This window comes from Mastigoproctus giganteus, chromosome 7 (genome assembly GCF_048544385.1).
Source record: "Mastigoproctus giganteus isolate SK-2022 chromosome 7, ASM4854438v1, whole genome shotgun sequence".
NCBI lineage: Eukaryota > Metazoa > Arthropoda > Arachnida > Uropygi > Thelyphonidae > Mastigoproctus > Mastigoproctus giganteus.
Genome location: NC_143581.1, coordinates 204,135,064 through 204,162,696, shown reverse-complemented (window position 1 = coordinate 204,162,696; position 27,633 = coordinate 204,135,064). Strand labels below are relative to the sequence as shown.

The 27,633-nt window shown below is 34.7% G+C and overlaps 1 protein-coding gene across 1 annotated transcript; it reads right to left on the bottom strand.

The window, feature by feature from the left end:
- Nucleotides 1–2,587: 2,587 nt before the first annotated feature.
- Nucleotides 2,588–26,649, bottom strand: LOC150083605 (tribbles homolog 2-like). The gene is made up of 3 exons (XM_090377376.1): nt 26,344–26,649; nt 10,673–10,965; nt 2,588–3,322 (listed from the first exon to the last, which is right to left on the bottom strand). The coding sequence occupies exons 1-3, from the start codon at nt 26,605–26,607 to the stop codon at nt 2,857–2,859; spliced, it is 1,023 nt and encodes a 340-aa protein (XP_090233502.1). The 5' UTR covers nt 26,608–26,649; the 3' UTR covers nt 2,588–2,856.
- Between the last annotated feature and the right edge of the window lie 984 nt (nt 26,650–27,633).

Genomic DNA, 27,633 nt, shown 5'->3' with positions numbered 1-27,633 from the left:
TTTTGAAAGAGAGAGAGAGAGAGAGAGAGAGAGAGAGAGAGAGAGAGAGAGAGAGAGAGCAGGAATTATAGAAGCCAATTCAGAAGAACAGTGCCCATGGAAGTATCTGTAGAAAAAGCATGCAGCAGAAACAGTAAGTCTGAGACAGTGAGTGGAGAGACTCTGTTAGAGAGGAGTCATTAATTAACCTAACTGCCCTCTTCTGAATGGAATCTGGAAGAGGTTTTGGGGACACTGCCCAGGATGTGGGAACAATATTCCACGGTAGGGCAGATTTGCGATTTATACAGAGTGAACAGCTGTTTGGAAAAAAAGTAACACTGAGAGTGAGAGAGAAAACCAAGTTTTTTAGATGCAGAGGAAGCAATATTTATAATGTGCTTGTGCAAAGAGAGATTAGAAGTCAGAATAATCCCCAAGATATATCCTTTTCGCTAGAAATTGGAGTGTCACCAAAGGTAAGCATAAAAGCACAAGAATCCTTTTTTGCGAGATATAAGACAAGACTGAGTTTTAGAAGGATTGAAATCAACTAAGTTGTCTTTGCCCCACTGGAGAATTACCTGGAGATCGGCATTTAAGGAATTGGTAGCAGATTTTCGAGAAGTTGAAGCTGATTGAGCAGGGCTAAGTTTCTCAAAATGGAAAGTGGAATGCAATGTGCTACCATCGGCAAAACTATAGATAGGATTTCCAGTCAATGGAAGAAGTTCATTAATATACAAGAGGAAAAGAGTGGGGGAAAGAACTGAACCTTGGGGGACACCAGCATTACTGGAGAAGTTAGAAGACAGAGCCATCTACCATCATCCTCAGTAAGCAATCAGAGAGAAAACTAGATAACCAATTACAAAAAACAGTTGGCAGGCCATAAGATGGAAGCTTGTTTAGACCTTTATGCCAAACACGATCGAAAGCCTTTGAGATTCAAGAGCAACTGTTGTGTTTCACCGAACTTTTCCATAAATGGGTAACATAAGCCAGAATATCAACAGTGGATTGACACTGACTGAATCCATACTGGGGATCATCGATCAGACAGAAGCTTTCTAGGTAGTTTAAGGGTTGGCTGTTTGATTTCTCCATTACTTTAGAAAGAGTAGAAGTAATTGCAATGGGACAATAATTGGATGGGATGGACTTGTCACCCTTTTTTTTAGGAACTGGCTGGATATGGGCAAATTTCCAAGCAGAAGGAAAAACATGTTTGGAATAAGAAAGTAAAAAAAACAGCAAAGAACAGGAGCACAGGTTTTGAGAACAAGTGGAGAAATACTATCAGGACCTGGAGCTTTTTTAGTATCAAGTCGCCAAAATCCCTCTGACATCCTTTTGACGGAAGACCACAGGAGGCATTGAATGCAGCATATTGGGAATGGTGGGAGGTGTTTTACCAAGATCTTTAATACATGTGTTGGTAGAAAAATGGGATGCTAGCAGGTCAGCTTTATCCTTGGCAGAAGTGACAACAGAACCATCTGGTTTTGACAGAGGTGGGCAAAAGTTGAGGCCAATAGCTTTGGCAAGGACCAGAATGCTCGGCTACCATTAGGGCAAGAAGCAAGTTTTATACTCTTAGCCTGGTCAAAATTTAGTTTGGACTGATTAATAATTGCTTTACAATTGTTGCGAGCTTTGGTGGAGACAGAAAATGAAACTGAAGGATTGGAAATAAGCCAATTACGATATGCAACATTCTTCTCTTGAACAGACTTAGCACTTTTATTAGAAAACCACGGAATATATAATGATTACATCCATGAGCACTAAATTTAAATTTCCATATTGCTTGTCATCACACCACAAGCACTTCAACGACTCAGATGAATCAAGATCAAAAAAAATAATTAAAACATTGAAGAATATATATTTTTTCAGTTTTTCAAAACATAATTGCCAGCACAGCAAATATTTTCTGGAAAGCATACAACTCTTTTTTTTCTAATCTTCGATTCTAAACAGTTTTTCAATTTTTTTCTGATTTATCATTTTGATCATTGGATATATAAAAAGTATTCTGTTATAATAAGGAAGCTAATTTTACAAAAAATCAAATACACTATCATATAATATGTTTTATTTCTTGTCTGTTTTCTATCACCACCTTTTTTTTTTTTTTTTTTTTGAGTGAACTGAAATCCACACCCATGCTGGAATTCATAATTCAAAATTTAAGTGACCAGTAAGCAAATTATTTAGTTTGTTATTGTCTTTAATCATAGCATGCCCTGAAGTATTAATGACCTGTAAATCAATTCACTAAATTGACATAGAGATCAATTTGGCCAATTTTTCGGAGAAAAAAAGCTAAATTACCTAAAATGCACATTTTGGGTATATACAGGGTGTGCCATAAAATTTATTGAGGAATAAAGTTTTTTATTGGTTACTAGAACTATTTTACTGGTAGTATAACACAAATAGTAAAAGAAATAAACAACAATAAATAATAACAAGAATTTATCCTTTAATGAACAGCCAATTCCTGAACGTAAATATGCCTAAATTTTTTTTTTTTTTTTTTTTTATTTCTATTAGGGTTTACTTCACTTAAGCAATGACATTTATTTTATCTTTTTTATCATTCAAAAGGAACAGAGTACCAATTTAAATAACAGGACAAATGGTAAACTTTACCAAGATGACAATTCCTGAGAACAGCAACAACTATACAATAGGCTTTAAAACCAGCCCAGCTTACTTTGTTGTAGTTTCAACAACAAAATGTTTAAGTGACAAAACCGTCCTTCACATATTTTAATTACATAAAATCAAATCAGCACAACAGATCAAATCATTTTACATCTACTGTACAAAGAGTTTTATATGCCAAATAAGCTAAATTTGGAGTAACGGTCACAGAAGGCCCATGTCTGGTACCATCTGGTCTGAAGTGCTAGAATTTTCTGAAATGTCACGAAAATTAAATTCATTCTGCATTCCACTTAAAGATGTCACTTTTAACCATGGATGGTCCAACAATTCCTCAGCTGTCAACCTTTCTAGTGGTTCCATTCTTAGAAGACTCTGAATTAAACATTTGGCCTTGGAAGATAATATATCTGGAATAGAAAAACTCCCCCGTCGGATCTTGGTAAAAAGAGCATTTGGATCTGTATCATGAAAAGGATACCTACCAACAAGCATTGTATACAACATTACACCCAAACTCCAACAATCTGCTGCTTTGCCAGAGTAGCTACCTGTTGTTGTAAGAATTTCAGGGCTGACATATGCAGGACAACCATGTTTATCCTTCAGACCATCATCATCCTGCTCCAAAATCACAGCATCATCTAAGGTTTCAAGCTTCAGTTGAGTTCTGACAAATCAAAATAAAATTGCAATTAATTATATTTAAAACAATGCAGAAATTTTAAATTACATTTCTTGTTTTATGATATTAAAATGTAAAGTTTTCTTATTAATGACAATAATTAATGGCTGGAATACATTCAAAAATAAAAGTAATTGGAAATAATACTAGCAAAATGAGTATATATATATATATATATATATATATATATATTAGTTGTCAAAATGACACCTGGTTGGTTAAAATTTCCAGTTAACCCATCATCAGCTGAGCGAAGCAAAGATCATAAATGAAAGTAAGATTAAACAGTTCTATAGGAATATGAGAATTAAGATAGTCATTAGATTTTTATTTGAATGGCCAAAGATGTGTTACCCAAAGTTTATTATGTAGACAGCAAAATTTCAACAATAAGTTTTTTTCGGTTGAAGAGAATGTTTTAATACCTGCACATCTACTGCGTTCATTTCGTGAATAAGGATCACCAAAAATTAATCTGTGGTAGTTTATCTGTATTTAAAAAAGTAGTGGTTGTCGTGCAATGCAATCCAGAATACTGTGCAGGTACATTGTATTAGATCTGCATCAACAGTAACTGTACTCAAACCTGGCTGACACTGTATCCGCAGTCAAAAAAAAAAAAAATTGATGTTTTAAAAACATATTTATTATGCTTTTACAGCAACAATACAATATTTGGCTTTAAAATTAAATCAAAATAAATCAATAATATTAATATTTTACTGTACAGTTGTACCCCCGTATCCGTTGATTCAGTTACCCGCAGTTAACCACAAAAAAAAAATGAGAGAACTTAACACGCACTACTCACATGTCCAATACAACACTTCCCTTATTTTTTACAATGTCGCGTTTGGTTTGGTCACCAACATTATAATAGTTCTTTAGAGATTTAATGGATGCACCATTTTCAAACTTTTGAATAATTTCAAGTTTTTGTTTAATTTGAAAGCACAGCTCTTGCATTTGCCCATCATATTCGCGATTTCTAAACAAAAAAAAAAAAAAAAAAAACCCCGACATTCCTGACATAAATAACGAAACAAAATTTGTCCTTTTGCGGTGCAACGGAATACAATAATCGATGCATGCCCTAAATCGAACTAAACATTTTGTCTCTTTTTTTTTTTTGTTTTGAGCGGTAGGTGTGAAGACAGTGGGGGGGGGGGGTTGCAAGATAATAGGTATACTAATCTCCCAATGACAACTTATAACGTCGGTTCTTGTTGCTTATTTACGAATTGCAAAATATCTGTTTATACCTATTCTAGTTATTACTTTAATTTTATCAATTCTGGTTGATTTTTTTTTTTAATTTGGAGTCTTTAATATCCCGGTTAATCCAATCCCAGTAAATCGAGAGTCTGCTGTACTTTATTATTACTGTATTTGATGTTGGTAATGTCTTGCTGTGTGTTTTTATCAATTAAAAACTTTATTATACATATGTATGTACAAGAAAATCACATTATATATTGGATCAGCTGGTGTTCGCTTGTATCAGCGGTTTCAGCCATCCACGGTGGGTTTTAGAACATATCCCCCGTGGATACTGGGGTCTTATTGTATATAATATATAAAATACAACATATTCATAATGCAATTTTGCAAATTTCTGATAACTGGTTATGCAAAAACAGAATATTGATAGTTTCAGGTTCAACTGTGTTGTTCTACTTTCTTGGATTAGAAATCCAGATGCAGAAAACTTTTGCTTCCAGCACTGTTGGCAGGGATGGTAAGAATTAAATCCCTCCAAAAGAGGGGAGGTATGTACTTGACAATGACCAGCATAAATGAATAATAATAATTTTAAATTTAGAAAACTAATACCTTTTAAGCCATTATGCAAATGTATGCAATTTATAAAGATATCAGTAGTATAGTGTTGTGTGTAATTCAAATTATACAATAATAATAATAAAATACACACCTGATAATTTAACAAATAATCACTTAGAAAAAAAAAAAACTAAAAAAAGTTAAAAAGATAATTACTTAGGGAAAAAAGTTACTTTATGAGTTAATATATTAATTTTTGGTATTACTGTATTAAATTATTTATATCAAAAAACTGGAACTGCACCCAACCCACAAACTGAAAAATTACTGAAAACCCGACCCTCATTGCAGGTAATCCACAGGTACCCAACCTGACATAGGACTCTAGTGCAACCCCAACAAATAAATGTTTAAGTTTGAATCAAATTCAAAGAGCAGGAAGAGACACAAAATGTCTGAAAATTATCTGCAATTCCTTTAAGAAATTAAAAGATTTCAATCTATGAATGTTCACAAATGCTTAATGTTTTCTCCACGTACAAAGTAATTTGTGATGTAATTAGGCTATTCTGGAACAGAGACATGCTAAGACAGACTGGGAAAAGGATTTAATAAAGAGGTCAAAAAGGTAAAAAAAAAAAAAGTAAAGAATTCTATGTACCATGTGAACACTAAAAGGAAAGAATGATCTGTATTAGCAAATACAGGGAAGCTGTAGGATCTATATAGAAGCCCCCAAGAAAATGGAACAGGTTCTTTGCAACTCTATATTCACACATAAATATAATGCAAGGAGATAAAACTACCTCAATGCCTTCCTGTCCGGTTTCAGTCTTCACATAAATCCTCATAAGTTGAAACAGTTGACATTCTCACTCAAATGGAACCCAATAATGTTTCAACTTATTGGAGGAATTCCAATTTCAACTTATTTCAACAATTGGAGGAATTCTGACTGTTGAAGTGGGCCACATGGAAACGTTGGTTTTCCCCTGCACCAAGGACACCCAGATGGTAGCAGCTCTTAACATCAGATTTCTTCCCGTTATCATTCATGAGAGAAGACTTGACTCTGCTGTCAAAATGGTAGTATTATTTCTGAACCAGCCTTCTGGGCTAACTGCAGCTTGGGGATCCCAACCCTAGTCCCAGGCCTTAGAGCCAACCCATTCCTTCTGGCCACCCCAAACTGGTTAAAGTTATCTGATTGGTTCCTACCCATGCAAATAGTGCTGTACATACATTCTCTGGATAGTGATCTTTACAAGTTGGCAGTGGATAAAAAATATAGGCAGACGTTACTCCATCGACCTTTTACTCAGGCCCACATCACAACCTGCTCCCAAAGATCTGTGTATCACCACCGTGGATCTATCATGCCAGTATTCCAACCTTTCTGTGCTTGCTGAGATGACTGTCCTGCACTATAAAAGGACTTCTCCCTATGCAATAATTCTACTTCCCATCATGTTGTTGTATATATATTTTCCTGTGTAAATGCATTAAGTTTGTGCTCCAATCTTTAATCATATGATCATCTAATTACTAATAATAATGTTTTTTTCTCATCCTTATTATCTTATGTTATCCTTTCATGTAAACCCCTGGCTTGTAGCTGTGAAGGGTGTTGTGTATACAATAAAGAATTCTTCTTCTAGTTCAGTTAATCTGTAAAACAAATCATTAGCAAAAACTGTAGAGAAGAAATGACCAGTCATTTCTTCTCTACAGCTTTAAAGTGATTTAAGAGTTAAGACAAAATGATGAGTTGATAATGTACATTTAGTTATATTGAAAGAATAACTTGAAATTTAAAAATATATATAATAATGGATGGAGGCAACCACTAACTCACATGAAGTTCTAGGTCTCACCTGACCCCTTTGGTAAGGTATTTATGAATTAGTTAAAGGAAATAGATGCAAAGAACAATTTTTACATACTTATTAGATTTTCAAAAGTCTTTTTACACCATCCCATAACACCTTGTGCATAAGTTGGAGATGTATTGTACTGGAGGTAGGTTACTAGGGCAAATAAAAGAATAGCTAAGTGGTATGGATAAAAAAAATGGTTGCAAACCATTTTTTAACCCTACCGTTTTGGGTCATTCAGAGTACTGTTATTTTTTTGGTTGAGAATTCAATGTTATGAATAGGTTTCCTCAGAATTACATGCTAGAGACCTTGTCAAATTTTTCTTAATGATATGGATAAAGGTATTATCAGAATGTGCCGATGGTATTAAGGTGGAAAGCACGTAAAGAAGGAGAAGCAGGGAATACTGTTACAGAAAGCCTTCAAAAAATTATAAAACTGGAAATTAATCTTAAGCAGTAAGTTTTCACTCTCTGACCACTTAAAAATACTTGAGATATGTGCCCTTTCAAGGGCTCAGAATAGGAAGTCTTGAAAGTTAAGATCATTCCTACCAAGTAAGTTAGTAAACCATGCAGGGTTCACAAATAATGAAAAATGGAAGTAATTCTGATATTTGGATGTTGTAGCCAGTGAAAAGTTGCAAATATATTCCTAACTGCTAATGGCACTGAATAAAGATGAAAGTGTGGGAGTAGCGTAGCTCTACTATGTGGAGGCTGCAGCCATTGAAAAATTGTTCAATACACATCCCTAGAATGGTCTCTAATTATCCATTCCATTCTCTCTCTCTCAAATCTTTTTTTCATTGTGAAAGGGCCAGTAAGCCACACAGACAGAGAAAAAAAAAATTAATTGAAAAAAGGTCTTTCTCAATGAAAAACAGAAGTGTAAACTGGCTAAGGAGCATTCCGGATGACAGATGATCAGACAAAAGCAGTTTGGAGTGATGAAGCATGCATTTATAGATTTGGCAGTATAAAATACTGTGTTGATGACCCGGCAAAGACTTGTTAATGCACAACCATGACAATGAAGCATCCAGTTAGTGTTATGATGTGAAGATATATGTTAAGGGATGATGTTTGGATGATCACATGTTATCAACATGTATGTTAACTGCAAAAAAAACCCCGCAAGATTCTTGAACAGAAATTGCTGTTTTCAATCAACGATTTATGACCTAGTACACAAAGCGACTCTTCCAGCAAGATGGTGCACTTTGCCATACATACAAAACTGACATGAAATGGCTGAAAGAACAAAATGTAAATGAGCTCATGTGACTGGATAATAGTCAGGTGCGTTATATGCAAAAAAAAAAAAATAAAAATCTGAGATTCTCAACTAAAAACTGCTATTGTCAATTAGTAACACCCCGGTGCACAAGATGAGTGCGCCTTACCTTACCTTACCACACAGCCAAAACTGGCAAGAAATGGATAAAAGACCTTAATATAAATGTGTTCATGTGGCCAGTTAATAGTCTAGACCTAAATCCCAGTGAAAATTTGTAGCCAAGGTTGAAAGTTGTTTCCTGCTAAAGTGGTAGGCACGGCCATCACACCTGAAAAACTACTACGATTTTTAGTGTAGATTCTATGCCAAGATGGATTAAAGGTCTCTGCTGAATCTTTTAAAGGGCTCATGCCAGCTTTGTTTTTTTTTTAAAGTTATTTAAAAAAAAAGAGATTTGTTAAACTGCAAATATATTTTTCTTTCAAAAGAAAAAAATTTTGAATTCAAAATGAAGGCATTTTGATATACTGATTGTAAGTGAAATTTACATACAGGTAGTTCTCAACTTTATGAGTTAATCCGTTCCTAGCACACACACGCATGCATAAAGCGAAAACTCGTAAAGCGGGAATTTATTTCCCATAGACATAAAGTTAATAGAGGTTATGTTCTCAACAATAAAATTAGTTTATGTTTAAACAATGATTGATTTATCGAAAGAAATGAAAACGTAGCCTGTAAAATCAAGCAAATTATAATAATAGAGTAATTATTTACGACTTACAAATGTTAAAGAATGCTTATTCTTCATCATCATCAACTAAATGCACACTCGTTGATCACTCATTATTGGCTCGGCACTCATTGGTTTGTTGCACAAGGAGTAGTCTTCTTCAGAAATGCTTCAAGAGGCATTTGTTTCCAAGATAATAATCTCTTTTAATTATAAATTTCACAATTGCATGCATAAGCATTTTTTAACGGCACACACAAATTGCAACTAACATGATTCGCGTGGAGTGACAAATTTATGAAGCTTAAAATAAAAGGAATAAAGAGAAGATTCTGAAAATTTATTTGTTTTTTATACAATTGAAGATTTCAGTAAAGAGCAAACACATTTCACCATAATAACATAAAAAAACCACATAATTCCAGCTATTGGTATTTTCACAACTGCAAGAAGATCGAGTTTACTACCCGTTTATAATTGCTTGCAGTAACAGAAAAGCCCAATAAACTGGAAAGTGCAAATTGTTTTTATTGTTTTATGGTCGTGACCTCCAGAAATGTGGTTTAGAAAAACATCACAAAGGCATTTAAAATTGATTCTTATAACGGAACATATGATAACGATGAGAGTGTAGTGCATTTTTAATGATTGGAATTGGTAATTAATACAGTTTACAAACCACGCTCACGACCTTTTATATGGCCTTAAGGTCACGCTTGTGACCTTCAAAATGACATCTTAGAGAGATAAATAGCTTAATTATACAGTGAAAATTTCAACTTCTGAGATCTTGAAATGAATTACCAAAAAACAATGTGTTATTGGGTTCACTTTACGATATTTCAACAATACGATGGTGTCTCTGGAACTGATTAATATCGTAAAGTGGGATACACTGTATTGTATAGCTATGCACATGGTTTGGAATGCGGTATTTATGAATGTTTAACATTCAGTTTTTGTAATAATGTTCATATTTTCGATTTTGTTGATACTTGGGGAAAAAAAAAAACTCGTAAACACGGGAACTCGTAAAGCGAGAACTGCTGTATATTTTTTAAATGTCCACAATTAAGTCCAATAGTTAATGTTGTGAAAATTGCAATGTCAAGCATCTTAAAGTATGAATTTTCACTGAATGCAGTGAGATCACAAATCAAAACAATTCATGCCCTATTTTTGACTTAAAAAGTTTGCACCATTGTATTCATGTGAATGTTGCATTTATCAAACACACCTTGTAAAAGTTCTCTTCAGTCCCAAACTTTAGGACATTCTGCAAAATAATAGATGCATGAATAAACTAATATGATGGGCCTCTGCCAAGTGACATAAATGCAATAAGATCAGGTCTGTTTCTACTTAGATATCCTCTCCCAGATTGTGTCACAGGAATAATCATTCACACATTCTAAAATAGTGAGATCTTGAAACTCTTTCCTTGATTGTCACGGAATCAGTTGCAAGATCTATTGCATCAATAACATCCATTTGAAATTCCTGCATTTGAAATTCCCCTTAAAATAATAGGCTGATCCAACTTTAGAAGGCAACAGCTTGCATACAAAACCCCAGAGAACATGGATTGGTCAACTGACTGATCTAAGCAAAACTTAGCTTAGACTGAATTCTCTACTTTCAAACATAACAAACAAGTTGGAACATCTCTGAAATTTTTAATTTCAAAATATTAAACAAACAAACCTTTCTGGATCCTTGAAGACAAATTTTCTTAATTTCAAATCCCTCAAAACAATATCTGCTTCATGACAGGAAATTACTGCAGATATTATTTGGCGAAAAAGTGGCTGTGCTTCATGCTCTTTAAGTCTTCGCTTACTTCGCACAAATGAATGGAGATCACCATATGAACGTGTGAAAAAGACATATATATTAGAACTACCTATTAATACTTCTTCAACTTGATTGATGTGAGGATGGGAATCTAATCGGAAGTGTCCCAACAATACTTCTCGATATCGGTCCTTTGAAACTATCTATGAAAAACAAAACTCAAATTACACAAATGAAGGTTAAAATAAAAATATGAAAATTGATTCTTTCTTTGAAGATTATAGAAAAGAATGCAGTCTTACATCCAAAGATTTCTATTTTAAAATTATCAATTAATAAAACAAAATCGTAGTGGTCAATGGAATGTGAATGGTTGTGAATAAACCATACATCCATCATTCCGCTATATACAGTGAAACTTCTCCTAACGGACACCTCTCTTTAACGGACATCTTAAAATTCCCCAACTCTCCTCTATTGGTTTTAACATGTTTTCAGCTTCTGTCTAGCGGATATTCTCTGTAACGGACATGGACAGGCAATCTGCACTGTTTTGTTCAGATTAGCACTTAATTTGATCTCCCCATAACGGATAGCGGGCGAGCTCACGGCCCTTTTTCTAGGAACGTTTCTTCCACATTCTGCCTCAATTGTGCGTTTATTTTCTATTTTCAATTCTCTGAATTTTATCAAGGTTTATGTCGCGGTTCTAAACCCTTTTTCAAGAATTTTAAGGCACGTGTAAAACTTCTGATGAATTCGGTGTGTGCAGGGGGGGGGATTGTCAGCCTTTCGTCTTTTGAGTTTCAGTTTTGTTCAGTGTCGTGTGAAGTGCACAATGTCTTCCCGTAAACATTTAACTTTAAAAGATAAAGTCGAACTCATTAATGCGTGAACTCATTAATCGGAAAAAAAATAGTGTTCACAATCTCGCTGCAAAATTCAAAATCGGGATGACACAGGTAAGCGACATCCTAAAGGAAAAAAAATGAACTGCTCACACAATTTTGGCAACACTTAAATGATCAGGTTCAAAAATCATTCCCGAAAACTGTTGGACTTCAAATTGACAATGTTATGTATGAGTGGTTTTGTCGCGCATGTGCTAAAAAAATTCCCATTAATGGGCCTATTATTAGGGAAAAGGCTTTGGAGGTTGCAAAATCTATGGGAGTAAATGAGTTCAAAGCTTCTGTGGGATGGCTAGACAAGTTCAAAACTCGGCACTGGCAAAAATTTCTTCGAAAACCGTAAGTGGTGAAGGTGGATCTGTTGATACTGGGGTTGTAACAGAGTGGACCGTCAAATTGGAAGATTTATGTCATGATTTTGAAGCTAAGGATATTTACAACTGTGACGAAACAGGGTTGTTTTTTAAAGCTCTTCCTGAAAAAACAATGAGTCTAAAAAACGAAAAGTGCCAGGGCGGAAAAATTTCTAAGGAATGCTTGACTGTATTATTGTGTACAAATATGCTGGGAGACTTTGAACAACCTCTTGTTATAGGAAAACCACAAAACCCTCGTTGTTTCAAGGGCACAAAGTTGAATCTTTTGAATGTTGACTGGAAGTCTAATAAAAAAGCGTGGATGACACGAGATATCATGAGCAAATGGATAAGTCACTTTAACCAAAACATGATTTTGTCAAAACAGAAAAATTATTCTTTTCATGGATAATGCTGCATCTCACCCACACATTGAATTGTATCATTCAAATCGTTTTTCTGCCACCAAACACATCTGCAGAGTGTCAGCCCTTGGATCAAGGGATAATAAAAAAATTTTAAACTTCACTACAGAAAACGTGTTTTAAGACATCTCATTGCAAACATGAATGATGTAACATGTGCGAGTGACCTTGCAAAGAAACTCAGCATCCTAGATGCGATTCAATGGATTTCCTCTTCAGTAAACGCAATTAGAAAACAAACTGTCATGAACTGTTTTGTAAAGTCTGGCTTCTCAAACGCAAAAATTGAAGTTGTGAACAGCAATGTGGAGCACCAAGAAGAACAAGAACTTCAGCATCTATTGATAATGTACGTTACTTCCTTTACAAGTGACCCTGGCTACAAAGATATAGACTCGAACCTCACTACAGAAGATGGTGTTCTAGATATCAACGACATTATCATCGATATTTTTCAAGGAGTTTCTCATGAGGATGAAGAAATGGAAGGAGGTCGTTCTGTCAAAGAACATATTAACGACAAACCACCGATGAAAATAGAAGAAGCGCTCATACAGATCAATCGTTTAAAAATGTTTTTCGCCACTGAAGAAGATACTGAAGGACTTTCGATGGTTTCTTCACTCCAAACAAATGTTGAAAACAAAATTATCAGCCGGAAGAAGGTGCAGAAGAAAATAAGTGATTACTGTATGTATTTTTCTTAAGATAAAGTCATAATATGCATAGCATAATTGTATGTATATTATTTACAAAAATATTGTGCAAAATCTGTATATAATTTAATTTAATTTTACATTAAACATTTAACGATTTTTCTTTATCTCTTGTGTATGTAATTGTATATTATTTACAAAAATATTGTTCAAAATCTGTATATATTTTAATTTAATTTTACATTAAATGTTTAACGATTTTTCTTTCTTTTTTTTTTTTTCCTCTCCCTCAGACTTCTTGTTAGCGGACACTTCTCTCTAACGGACACATTCTTGTTCCCCATGGCTGTCCGTTAAAGGGAAGTTTCACTGTACATTATTTTACTTAAGCTTGAAAAAAAAAAAAAAAAAAAAAAATTATAAAAGCATCTGAAAAAGTAATGGAAAAATGCAACCAAAAAAGCAACGAAGGAGGCACAATATTACAAATACAGTGATGGGAGAAAAAAAAAAAAAAAAAAACATAAGCCACAACAAAACTTTTAAAATAGCTCAAATAATCATAAATGATTTCCTTACACAGTATCATGTAAAACATTAGCAATTGGAATGTGAATAAATTTTTAATAAAAGACAAGACGAAATTTTTAGAAATCTAGAAGACAAGATTAAATGGTTTTTTTGTTTTAAGTCTAACAGCCAGTATAACATCTTGGTCCAATTTGAGCACCACATAAGTTGAATATCAAGTGTATGCTAGCTTTTATTCTGGTTATGTACATACAATTTTTTTATATTTATGTTGTTAAGATCAGCAAATCTGGGTATTTTTTTTTCCTAGTATATTTGAATAAACAGCTTAAATTAATGCTACATAAAAAGCATCACAAACTCTCCTTATAATGAAGGATATTTCCCAAAGTTAACTGCCACCTAAAAATGTACACTGTCATCATTTTACAATTTCCTGTTTCAAAGTTATGAATTATTAATATAGACTTTCTCTTAAAAATAATCTAAACTAAGAAGCGAATAAAAGAAAAGTGCCGCTGGCCATCTGTAAGGGTTAGAAATGAAATGAACCAAACAATATGAAAAATTGTTTTGCAATCAATGGGACAGTACCTTTCCAAGTAGGAAAATTTTCAACTGAAGCCACAAAAGTGCATAGAGATGAGAAATTTCATCTCGATTGCTTCCACAAAACAGTGAGGCACCTCCATAGCCAGGTGCAGCAGTGCGTAGCACATGCTTCTTGATTAGACCGGAGTTCGAGCCCATGACCACCAAATACGGAGGATGCGGAAAGGTCAGGTAATGACCACCGCATATCCCCGGAGCAATATGGCCTTAGCTGCTAATGCTCCTAAAAACCAAATAACAACAACAACAAAACAGTGACACACCAGCAAAACAATATAATGTGAAGATTCATTTCTAAAAAGGTTGTATATAAATAAATCTCTAATAAGTATTTGCACAGAAATTTTTGAGTTCTACTTGACTCCTGCTATAAAAGTTCCCTTTGAATGGATAACTGTACATTTCAAAGTAGCTCTGTACTGTGCAAATTTTTCAAAAAAATTTATTTTTAGGAAATGATAATAGAATGTTGATTTAATAACTCAAATTCTATCGTCAGCCTAATGCAGTGGTTTTCAAGCAGGGTGCTACAACACATTCCAGGGGTGTCGTGTAATTTGAGTTTAAGCTACTTAGACTTTTTTTTTTTTTTTAAATTTATATATTTATTTCATTATAAAAGGTACATCCTTATTATTGTGTTCCATAAACCACAATGGAAGTATTGACATATGTCAACTGATCATTCTATTGACAATTCCAAAATAAAAATACAAAAAAACCTCACATTATAAAAGATAACAGTTTCATTACATACAATATCATGTTCCAGTTAACCCTTTATGCTCCCCTACTGAGTGGGACTCAACGTGACACAATCACTTGCCCCCAGACTTATGTATCAAATTAAGCTCGACGATAAGTTGCTTACTTATACTGAAGATATATTTGGCTACTTGAAAGAAATCTTTATTTGAATATATCATATTTTCCTTGAAATGAAAACATTTAAAATTTACTTTGCGGCAACAAGACATTGCACTGCATCGCATACAGAAGTTAATTTAGAGTGGTGGGTAAGCACACAGCGGAAGTAACACGGTACAAAAGGTTAAAGAAGAAAAACTAATCTTAGAAAAAACGTATATTAATTTTCATTACAATATGACTAAAGAGATTATTGAATAATCAGCTGATAATCACCTATGTACTGCAACGACCCGATGTGAACACAAATATCAGTTAGCAAAATACCTTTGATAGCAAGATAGACAAGTTTGTTATGAAGAGAATAATACGTGAAGATGATTGTAGTCAAGGAAAAAAAGAAGACAAACATCAAGATGATTATGGAAAACATGAAAAAGAAGACAAAAGGTGGAGGTTCGAGTAAAGAAGGAATAATTATAACTGTTCCCTCTTCAAGTAAGTCTGCTGTGAAGACGAGGAAGAAAAATAGCCAGTATTTGTAGTTATTTGCAACATGGATTTACTTAGTGTGGGATTAAAGATAGTCCTAGCCCAAAATGTGTTATTTGTGGTAGCATATTGTCCAAAGAAGCAATGGTACCCAGTAAATTAAAGAGACGTTTAACTCTAAAACACAAGTCATCTTATCAAATTAAGTCATCAAATTAAGGGGATGAATCAGATTGGTCCACTTCATATCGATGGTTCAACTGTTGATGATCCTGCTCAGGTAGCTAACAAACTAAATGAGTATTTTGCATCTACATTCACACATAAGGAGTTATTCAGAGAGGGGAATGCCAGAGGTGAATTAAACTCTGGCAGTGAGCTAATGATTTTGTAATAACTGAGAGCAAAGTGGAAGAGAAATTGTTGAAGATAAACATAAGAAAGACACCTGGGGTGGATGGAATCTATCCAGTTATATTAAAGGAGGCAGCAAAGGAAGTAAGCAAACCCTTAGCCATAATTATGAGAGCTTCCTTGGACTCAGGGGAGGTACCAAAGGACTGGAGATGTGCAAATGTGACCCCAATTCCCAAAGGAGGATCAAAGAGTGACAAGTAATTACAGACCTGTTAGTTTAACTTCTGTTCCAGGGAAATTAATGGAGGCACTGGTTAAAGAAGCAATGCAGGATCATCTAGACAAGACTTCATTTATAACTCGGACACAGCATGGGTTTGTTAAGAGGAAGTCTTGTCTGACCAATTTGATTGGATACTATTATGTGTGGTCACAAAGGAATTGGATACAAAGAATAATTTTGATATCATATATTTGGATCTTAGAAAGGCTTTTGATACTGTTGCACATGGAAGACTACTGTCCAAATTGGAGCAGTATGGCATTAAGGACAAGTTGCTACACTGGATAAAAGGATGGTTGAGTGGGAGAAGATAAAGAATGGTAATCAATATACACTGCTCTTCATGGACTAATGTTATTAGTGGAGTCCCCCAGGGTTCAGTGTTGGGTCCATTGTTGTTTTCTGTATTTATTAATGATATTGATGATGATATATCAGGCTTAATGTTCAAGTTTGCAGACGTTGGCAGGGTTGTTAATGACACTAATGACAGTAGGCTGCTGCAACAGGATCTAGAAAAGTTGAGCAGGTGGCAACTGAAGTTTAACATTGACAAATGTAAAGTACTGGATATGGGAAGCAGTAACCCCAGAGTAACGTATCAATTGTGTGGTACTACACTGACAGTGGTAGAGTGAAAAGGACCTGGGGGTAATTGTGCAGGCAGATATCAAGTTTTCTGAGCAGTGCAGATGGTCTGCAAGAGTAGCTCATGGTATCTTGTCAATGACATACAGGAATTTTTCTAGCAGGGATAAGGAGGTGATTATTCCCTTGTATAAGGCAATGGTCAAGCCACACCTTGAGTACTGTATACAGATCTGGAGGCCTCATTTTAAGAAGGACGTAGAGCTGTTGGAACGAGTAAAGAGAAGGGCAACAAGATTAGTGAATGGAACAAAAGGTTGCTCTTATGAAGAAAGGCCAAGTTTTGCAAATTACAGTGTCTGGAGACTAGGCACCTGCGAGGTGATCTGATTGAGGCGTATAAAGTCTTGAATGGTTTGAGCATGCTCAATGCTGATGAGATTCTTCCTCTTGCTCAGAATAATCGCCAGAGAGGACAAATTCAAATTGAGAAGGTCAGTTGTAGGATAGATGTGCAGAAGTTTGCCTTTAGCCAGCAGGTGGTTGAATGTTGGCATATACTTTCATCTGTCATAGAAGTTGATAGCCTAAATAGATTCAAGGCAGAACTAGACAAACATTTGGAGCAAGTGAATGGGTGAAATGAGGTTGTTTTGTTTTTTTTTATTTGGCTGATGCTATGGTGCTAAGCTTGCTTTCTTGCCTCATGTGCCTATGCTAATGCTAAAGTGCTTTTGAACCACGATACTGCCACAATCTGGCTAACAAGCTTAGAATGTACTTTTAAATAACTAAAGAAAACAGAGTCTGAGTTTTACCAAAATTTCTAATAAAGCTCTAGAGGCCAGCTACTTAGTAGCTCAGTTAATTTCTAAAAATATGAAGCCTCACATCAAAGCAGAAACACTTATTCACTCTGCTTGCAATGCTATAGTAAGGACACTTTTTTGGAAGTGAAGTTAAAAAAAAATTCCTCTTTCTGATAATATCATTGGCAGACAGATTAGTGATATGTCGGCATACACAGAAGAAAGTATGTGCCTCTGTGAAGAAAAGTTAAATTTTTGGACTCCAAGTAGGTGAATCAACTGATATTGGAGGAAAGGCTCAACTACTTGCCTTCATTCACTTTGTCCATAATGATAAAATAGCAGATCAGTATATTTGCTGTAAAGAAGAACTTGAAAAAATGATGGCAGGCAGGCCAAGATATTTTCAATATATTAAATACCTACTTGGAAACTCATAGTTTATGCTGGAAATCTCTTGTGGGAATTTGTATCGATGGTGCTCCATCAACGGTCGGCTCAGTGAAAGGGTTTGTATCCTTAGTGAAGAAAGTAAATACAGTGATATCATAACAACACATTACTTTCTTCATTGTGAAGTGCTGGTTGGGAAAACACTCAGTAATGATCTGAAAAATGTGCTAGCCACCGTTGTGAAAATGGTTAATTATATAAAAAGTAGACCTCTTAAATCACATCTTTTTGCAAGCTTTGTGAGGAAATTGGGACAAAACATGTTAATCTTTTCCTTCATATAGAAGCAAGATGGCTTTCTAGAGGCAAAGTATTGTCACGAGTACTTGAACTCAAGGATGAGATTTATTCTTTCTTTGCCATTGAAAAGCAAGAAGAATTTTGTATTTTACTTGCAGATGATAATTGGTATGCCAAATTGTCATATTTAGTTGATATCTTTGAAACTTTAAACAAGGTTAATTCCAGTATGCTAGGCAAAGTTGAAAATATCTATCTTCAACTGGCAGAATCAAAGCTCAGAGAGATAAGTTAAGCTTGTGCGTTTCCATAGTGAAGAGAAGCAATGTGGATATGTTTCCACATGTTGCTACAACTAAGTATGCCATTGATTTCTGAGCATCTTGTAGCACTGGAAAAAAAACATTCAGTACTATTTTCCAAACTTAGATATCAAAGACTATGAATGGTTGAGGAACCGATTTATTGCATCAGTTTCAAGCCATTCTAAGCTCAGCATCATAGATCAGGAGGAGTTAATTGTAATATGTAATGATGGCAGCTTGAAATTAAAACAAAGAATCTATCGATGAATTCTGGATAGAAATGAAGATTGAATATCCTCATATTGCAAATAAAAACTGTGGTAATTCTGTTGCAATTTTCTACATCTTACCTATATGAGTTAGGATTTTCTGTACTTGGTTTCTGGATTACCACTATAAAAACTAACAAGAGGGAAAGACTACGATTGAGAAAGAAATGAGTACGTCTCTCCAATATTCTGTCTAATATCAAAAAGATCTTTTAAACACTGCACCCACAAATATCTCACTGAAAAGTTCAGAGAAAACAGTGACTTTTTAAAAACCAAGTGTTTAAATACCTTCCATTGTACAGTATCTTTTTAATTTTGTGGTGATTATAATTGATGTTTATTTAGTACCTCTAATAAAGAATAAAATTATTATAAAAGTATATATAATTTGTATTACAAATTGTAATTTTGTTTATAATTATATTATTATAATAATTATCATATAACTTTTTTTTAATATTATATACATATATATACAGAGAGAGAATTGGATCTGACAGGCAGAAAATTGAGTAGGGGTGCCACAAAATAAAATAAATTACTTACAGGTGACATTATTAAAAAAAATGGGTTGAAAACCACAGGCTTAATGTTTAATAACTAACCTAACTCTCCCTTTTTCGTTAAAGATTTAATTATCAGAATACCGGTATAATGTGCAACTATTATAATAGCCACATCAAATATTAAAAAGACCTTTTTTTTATTGTAAAATAGAACATATTATTAGTGCTGATACATAAAAAATATCTGTTAAGTAAATTAACTCACAATCTCACAATCTGCCATTTGACAGCTATGTTCAGAAAAATTTACAACAAACTTCCGATCAAATGTGTGCATTCCTTATGCTCAGGCTACATTATCATCAGCTTGCATGCCTCTATTGTAAAAATAATAAATTTATAGTTTGGAAATTTATGACAAAGGGCCATTGTTCTGTGTGCAAATATTATATATAGGGAATGGAAAACAACACACATTAGCATTAGTAGAGGCATTTGATGCAAGAAAGCAAGCTTATGCAGCATCAGCCAAAAAAAAAAAAAAAGTAACATAAATAAATAAAAATAACCACTTCCACTTCACCCCTCTGTTCGTTCAAAATACCTGTCCAGCTGAGCCTTAAACTTATTTAGGCTATCAACTTCCACGACAAGGGATGGAAGTCTGTTCCACCCACCAACCACCCGCTGGCTAAAGGCAAATTTCCGCACATCTATCCTACATCTGTCTTTCCTCAATTTGAATTTATGCCCTCTCAGGTGATTATTCTGAGCAAGAGGAAGAATCCCATCAGCATTGAGCATGCTCAAACCATTCAAGGCTTTGTACACCTCTATCAGATCACCTCGCTGGTGCCTAGTTTCCAGACACTGTAATTCGCAAAACTTAAGCCTTTCTTCGTAAGAGCACCCCTTTGTCCCATTCACCAATCTAGTTGCCCTTCTCTGTACTCGTTCCAGCAGCTCTACATTCTTTTGTTTTGTGTTTCCCATTATCAGTTCATAGGCAGGAATAAATTAACCTGCTGGTATTCACAGGAACAAAAAGTGAGATTTTCAATGCCTCTGTGATATTTTTCGAAAGCACATTTCTGGAGGTCATAACCATAAAACAATAAAAACAATTTGCAGTTTTTGGTTCATTGGGCCTTTTTGTTTGTACAATCTGTTATAAGCGGGTAGTTACTACAGCTCTAACAGAAGAAGAAATTGCCCAGTCTGTTACTGATAATTTTGCTAAGGAGGACAAAAATGAAGATGAACTGGAAACTAATTCCAGTTACAATATGGCAAACCCATTAAGCTATAGCCATCCCAAGGAGAGCATTGGAAGAAACTGGTGCAAGTGATCGTGAATATAGACTGTTATACAATATTGAAAAATCTATAGACTTTGTAGTGATAATTTAAAGCAATCTAAAATAAGTGACTATCTAAAATTAGAGTAGAGTCAGTTCTCCGGAATAATTAATGTCACACCTCTTCCGGATAGCCAAATTTTCTGGATAATTGAACGTAATGCAAGATTAAATAAATTCTGTTTTATATAATGTATTAAAGTAAAAGAAAAAGACTTCAAATATCGTACTAACTTATAGTAAAAATTCACATATGTATGTATATTCAGATAGGTATTTTACTGCAAATTTTATGTAGAAAAAAATGTCAAGTAATTTTTTAAAATAATCGTTTTTGATCGTTTTTTGTGACTTTTTTTTTTTTTTTTTTGCTACTAAATCTCAATTTTCTTTATAATATCACTTTGATTATATCACATTCTTCCTGTTTTACTGCCCATTGTAGTGCATTTCTTTTTGTTGACATTTCACCGTAAAAAAAAAAAAAAAAAAAAAAAAAACTGAGAAAAATAATAAATTGCATAGTTTAGTGCTGATATTATTCTTACCAAATCTGGAGCTAAACTAAACATAATATGAAATGAAAAGAACAAACTATGCTATGGAAAATTGGATTCACAGAAGCGGATGACTAAACTCTTATTACTCATGGTTTCCTAATCCCACATTTCACACCATATATACGAAGTAAAAAAAAAAAAACATATAGAAATACTCTCGTAACATAATAAACATTTGGCTCAAATAGTACTATTAATAAAAAACAAAGAAGGAAAATCAGCCTTTCAAATTATCCCAAATAACTGACATTCCGAATAACCAACATTCTATTGTATAATCTACAGTATATTGATATTGTATATCGAATAACCGACAATCTATTGTATATTAGAAAGTGTTATATTTAATTAATATGTATGTTAATTAAGCTTTGTACATAAGTACAAATTTATATTTATTTGACTAATCTGTAGATAATATTCTTCCAATTTCCACACATCATTTAATTGGTAATAAACTTTTTTTTTTTTTTTTTTAATGAAAATCCCAAACACGAGAGGTATTAGAACCTATAGTACTTAGTACCATGCTTGGGTTGGAGGTTGAGAAGACAAAAGAAGATATTTGTTGACATTGGACTTGATTGTAATTTTCAGGAAATATGTATGAAGGAAGGTTGTTCCAGAAAACGGCAGTTGAATGAATAAATGAGAAAGATGAAAAGTTGGTTCTGAGAGTTTGAAGTTGGACAGTAAATGGATGTTGGCTGGTGGCAGCACGTGTTTGGACTGTTTTGAAAGAGAGAGCAGGAATTATAGAAGCCAATTCAGAAGAACAGTGCCCATGGAAGTATCTGTAGAAAAGGCATGCAGCAGAAACAGTACATCTATGAGACAGTGAGTGGAGAGACTGTTAGAGAGGAGTCATTAATTAAGCTAACTGCCCTCTTCTGAATGGAATCTAGAAGCCTGAGAGAGGTTTTGGGGGCACCACCGCGCCAGATGTGGGAACAATATTCCATGGTAGAATGGATTTGCAATTTGTACAGAGTGAAGAGCTGTTTGGAAGAAAAGTAATGCCGAGAGCGAAAGAGAAAACCGAGTTTTTTAGATGCAGAGGAAGCAATATTTGTAATGTGCTTGTGCCAAGAGAGATTAGAAGTCAGGGTAATCCCCAAAAAGAGATATATCATCTTGCCTAGAAATCGGAGTGTCACCAAAGATAAGCATAGGAGCAGAAGAATCCTTTTTGCGAGATATAAGACAAGACTGAGTTTTAGAAGGGTTGAAATCAACTAAGTTGTCTTTGCCCTACTAGAGAATTACCTTGAGATCAACATTTAAGGAATTTGTAGTGGATATTCGAGAAGTTGTAGCTGATTGAGCAGGGCAAGGTTTCTCAAAATGGAAAGCGGAATACAATGTGCTGTCATTGGCAAAACTATGGATAGGATTTCCAGTCAATGGAAGAAGGTCATTAATATTCAGGAGGAAAAGAGTGGGAGAAAGAACTGAACCTTGGGGGGACACCAGCATTAGTGGAAAAGTTAGAAGACAGAGAGCCATCTACCATCACCCTCAGTGAGCGATCACAGAGAAATCTGGATAACCAATTACAAAAAACAGTTGGCAAACCATAAGATGGAAGCTTGTTTAGGAGACTTTTGTGCCAAACACCATCAAAAGCCTTTGAGATGTCAAGAGCAACTACTTGTGTTTCCCCAAACATTTCCATTGAATTTGTCCATAAATAGAGTAACATAAGCCAGAATATCACCAGTGGATCGACACTGACGGAATCCATACTGGTTATCATTGATCAGACAGAAGCTTTCTAGGTAGTTTAGGAGTTGGCAATTAATTGATTTCTCCATTACTTTAGAAAGAGTAGAAGTAATTGCAATGGAACGATAATTGGATGGGAGGGATTCGTCAGCCTTTTTAGAAACTGGCCGGATATGAGCAAATTTCCAAGCAGAAGGAAAAACACCTTTGGAATAAGAAAGTGATAAAAGGTGGCAAAGAATAGTAGTAAGTTCAGGAGCACAGGTTTTGAGAACAAGTGGAGAAATAGCATCAGGACCTGGAGCTGTCTGGTCTTGATAATAATTCTTAGCATCAAAATCCTTTTGACATCCTTTTGAAGGAATACCACAGGAGGCATTGAATGGAGTGTATTGGACATGGTGGGAGGTGTTTTACCAAGATTATTAATACATGAGTTGGAAGAAAAATGGGATGCTAGCAGGTCAGCTTTATCCTTGGCTGAAGTGACAACAGAATCACCTGGTTTTGACAGAGGTGGGGGCAGAGATGGACAAAAGTTGCGGCCAATAGCTTTGGCAAGAGAATGACAGCTTTACAATTGTTGCGAGTTTTGGTATAGGTAGAATATGAAACTGAAGAATTGGAAACAAGCCAATTAAGATATGCAACATTCTTCTCTTGAACAGCCTTAGCACATTTATTGAAAAACCAAGATTTAGATAAAGGACAAGATTTTAAAGTGGAGTGTGGAATAAAGGATTCCATTCCTACAAGAATAATTTCACCGACACGATCTGAGCAAACGTTGACATCAGAAGTTGTAAAACAGTAATCCGACCAAGGAAATGAAGAAAAGAAATCTCGCAGGCCATCCCATTTTGCATTCTTGTAATGCCAAACAATACGAGGTTGGGAATAACCATGAGATAAAGGCTCCACTGGAGAAGAGACAATCACCAAGTTGTGATCTGAGGTGCCCAAAGGACCACTCACTTTGACCGTGTAATTAAAAGGGTTGTTTGTGAGAAAAAGATCAAGTGCGTTGGCTGCATGGTTGGTTAGGATTGTCTGGTATTCTTGTAGGTAAATGAACAATCTGTGCAAGGTCATTAGTAACTGCAAAAGCCTCAGCATCTCGACCAGTTGGGTTGGTGTGACTAGAAAACAGAAGCCAGCTGGAGTTGTGAACATGAAAATCACCAAGAAAAATTACCTCACTGTTAGGAAAAAGAGAAAGTGGACTGAAGAAAGTCAAGTTGCAAAGAGAGGAAGTCAAAGAGCTCCAAGTGATTAGTGGAGTTGGCAGAACAATAGAGACAACAGATGAATTTTACACAATGAGGTAGAGAGATTTTAAGCCAGAGAAGATCGAAAAGAGGAGATTTGAAATTATCAAGTCTCTGACTCTGAAATTATCAAGGATGAGTAGATATGGTGTATCTACACTGATATTATATAGTAATAGTTATTATGTACTTGCAGATAGAAAAAATGGAGGAAGGAAATGAAAAATGGGAAAATTATTTTATTATAAAAGAAGATCATTCTCACAAAAAAATATTCAAGTGCTTGGTCAATTTTCTCAAGGGAAAAAGCTTTAATTCTTTAATTTTCAAATTCTCGTAACTGTGGGGACTCAGATAATGAATACTCGCATACCAGGGACCCCTATATAAATGTAGTAATGTGTATCTTTATCATTTTATTTATCTGTTACAACAATTTATCTGTTAAAAATTAATCCAAGAAATTTTACACTTGGTGTTTTTGAACTGCCTGTTTTTCAAGCTTAACTATGGGTCTGGGTGTAAGTTTTGCTTCCTACAGAAATGTATCCTGACTGTATTTTGTGTGGAAATTTGAACGCCATTGTTCTGGACCCATTCAAGAACTTTATTAGACCTTTTGGCCAAACATGATCAATAGCCTTGGAAATGTTAGGAGCAATTGCTTGAATTTCATCACACTTACAGAGTTTGGAGACTAGGCACCGGCGAGGTGATCTGATAGAGGTGTATAAGGCTTTGAATGGTTTGAGCATGCTCAATGCCAATGGGATTCTTCATCTTTCTCAGAATAATCACCTCAGAGGGCATAAATTCAAATTGAGGAAGGACGGATGTCGGATAGTTGTGCGGAAATTTGCCTTTGGCCAGCGGGTGGTTGGTTGGTGGAACCGACTTCCATCACTTGTTGTTGAAGTTGATAGCCTAAACAAATTTAAAGCTCAACTGGACAGGTATTTCGAACGAACGGAGGGGTGAAATGGGAGTGGTTTTTTTTTTTTGGCTGATGCTGAATAAGCTTGCTTTCTTGCATCATATGCCTCTGCTAATGCTAATGCTAATTTTCCAAAGATGAATAACAAAAGCTAATATATCACCAGTCGATCGACATAGACGGAATCTATATTGATGATCACTGATCAAGTGGAAAGTTGAGATAATTAAAGAGCTGACGGCTAATAGGATTCTCCATTTACTTTGGAAAAAAGTATAGGTAAATGCAATGGGATGATAATTGAATAGGAGGGCTTTGCCAACCTTTTTAGCAACTGGTTAGATATGAGCAAATTTCCAAACAGAATATGATAATGTAAAAAAAAAAAAAAAAAAAAGAAAGATGAGACAGGAGCAAGCTCAGCAGTACAGGTTTTTACTCTATGAACTGACCAAAGCTTCTGTTCCAAGAGACCCACAAGAAACTTCAAAACAGAAGACATGCACTGCAAGTCAGAAGAGATGGAGAGATACTGTAATCTTTCTCTGTAGACAAGGCATCACTTACACTACTTAGCATTAAGCCTCCATTAAGCAAAATAGTGGTATTGCTCTGGGTGATGAGAATCATGTACAACTTTGCATTGTCTTGTGTCACAGGGTCAGCCTTCGAATCTAGTATTCAAGTCTTCAACATGTAAAATTCCAACATGTGCAACCTCACCACAAAGCCTTGGTTAGCTTTAAATAAATAAATTTTCTGTTTATACTACAGGATGACTACACACAGTTAGAGGAGCACAAAACAGCACCATATTTATTTATTTCGCAGTTGTGGGATTGAACCCCAGACAACTCAAAGCACATGTAATTATGAAACTGCATGCCTGACCACTCAGCTACAGCAGTCTTTATCAAAAATGCACTAAGTTTTCTTGTAAATTATGCAAATCATTGCTTTTGTGTTATCAATAAAACATTAAAAAATGGTATGATATGTATGGTTTCAAAAAATATATCGTTGAATGAATGGAAAATTTCTAAAGGAATAGTCAATTTTTTTAAAAAACTTACCTTACAAGCAAGCTGTTCTTGTGTCTGAATATCACAACAAGGATACAGCGAGTTTCCTTCCACTGGTTTCCACAGCAAATAATTGCCCACTCTGCTGGCACTAAGTAATTCTCCATTTACTGGAAATATAGGGGTCACAGGTTGTAGATTTGGGCTAAGACTTCCACTACAACCAGCACCAGATAATGGCACTTTTTCAAATGCCTGCTCCTGCTTCTGCCTTGCATGATTTATGTTCAGTCGCAACGGGCACATAACATTCATGGGAAATTTAAATAATTGCAGTTAAATTAAAAAAAAAAAATCAAAACACTTTTGCTGAAATATACTTTAGCTTGGTTGTAAGTATCCTATTCAAAAACTCCTCGTTTACATTAATTACTTGCTGTTCATTTTGCAGAGCTTGCATTTGTGATTCTTCTTCAAGAAAAACAAATTTAGATTGTATCAGCTTCCAATGGCAGTCCCTGAGAACTGCAGTTCAAATTATTCGTTCTGAATTCGTTGTTACCATAACTAGAAATAAAAATGATTGGATGTATCAGACTGAAATCAGTAATAACTCAAAAATAAATAAATAAAAATAACTGAATATCTTCCTAATTTTGGTGTGCATCATATAAAATCCCCAACTTAATAAATTATAAGAATGCAAAATTAAAGGATATTGCGTGAGAGAAAGCTATACTAGCTAATAACATTTATGTGAAGCTGTTTTCATAATCACATCAAAAGTTTAGAGAATAACATAAATGAAGAGCTCACTATTAACTTTCGGACTGCGCCTGCCAGAGCAAAAATTCAGCCTTACTCATGAAAACTGCAATGCAAAAAAAAGACAGAAAAGAATAGAAAAGGCTTTGGTAAGTGTTATAAGGTCATGCAGTGAAATTTGGGATGTATTACTCATCCAAGAATATAAGTAAATAAAAACTGTGGCATGATTGAGTCTCCCAAAAAGGTCACTGCACCAACGGCAAAGAATAAAAATACTAATATACAGTATTTTCAAACAAGTCTTAAGTGACATTTTGGGCTACCAATTTTACCTGGAATTATGCTTACTCAAGATCTGCCATTCACAATGTTATCACCTTTGTTCCATAACGTAATCCATACAGAGTTCTGAGTATCCGGAAGTAAGCTGTAATAAGATATCTCCGGCAAGAACCGTGGCTATAAAACTTCAAATATTGCTGGATTGCGCGGAAGTGAAAGAATAAAGTTTCAGAAATAAGGCAATTTATTGCTCCTGTTATATTTATATATATTATGATTTTAATTAACTGG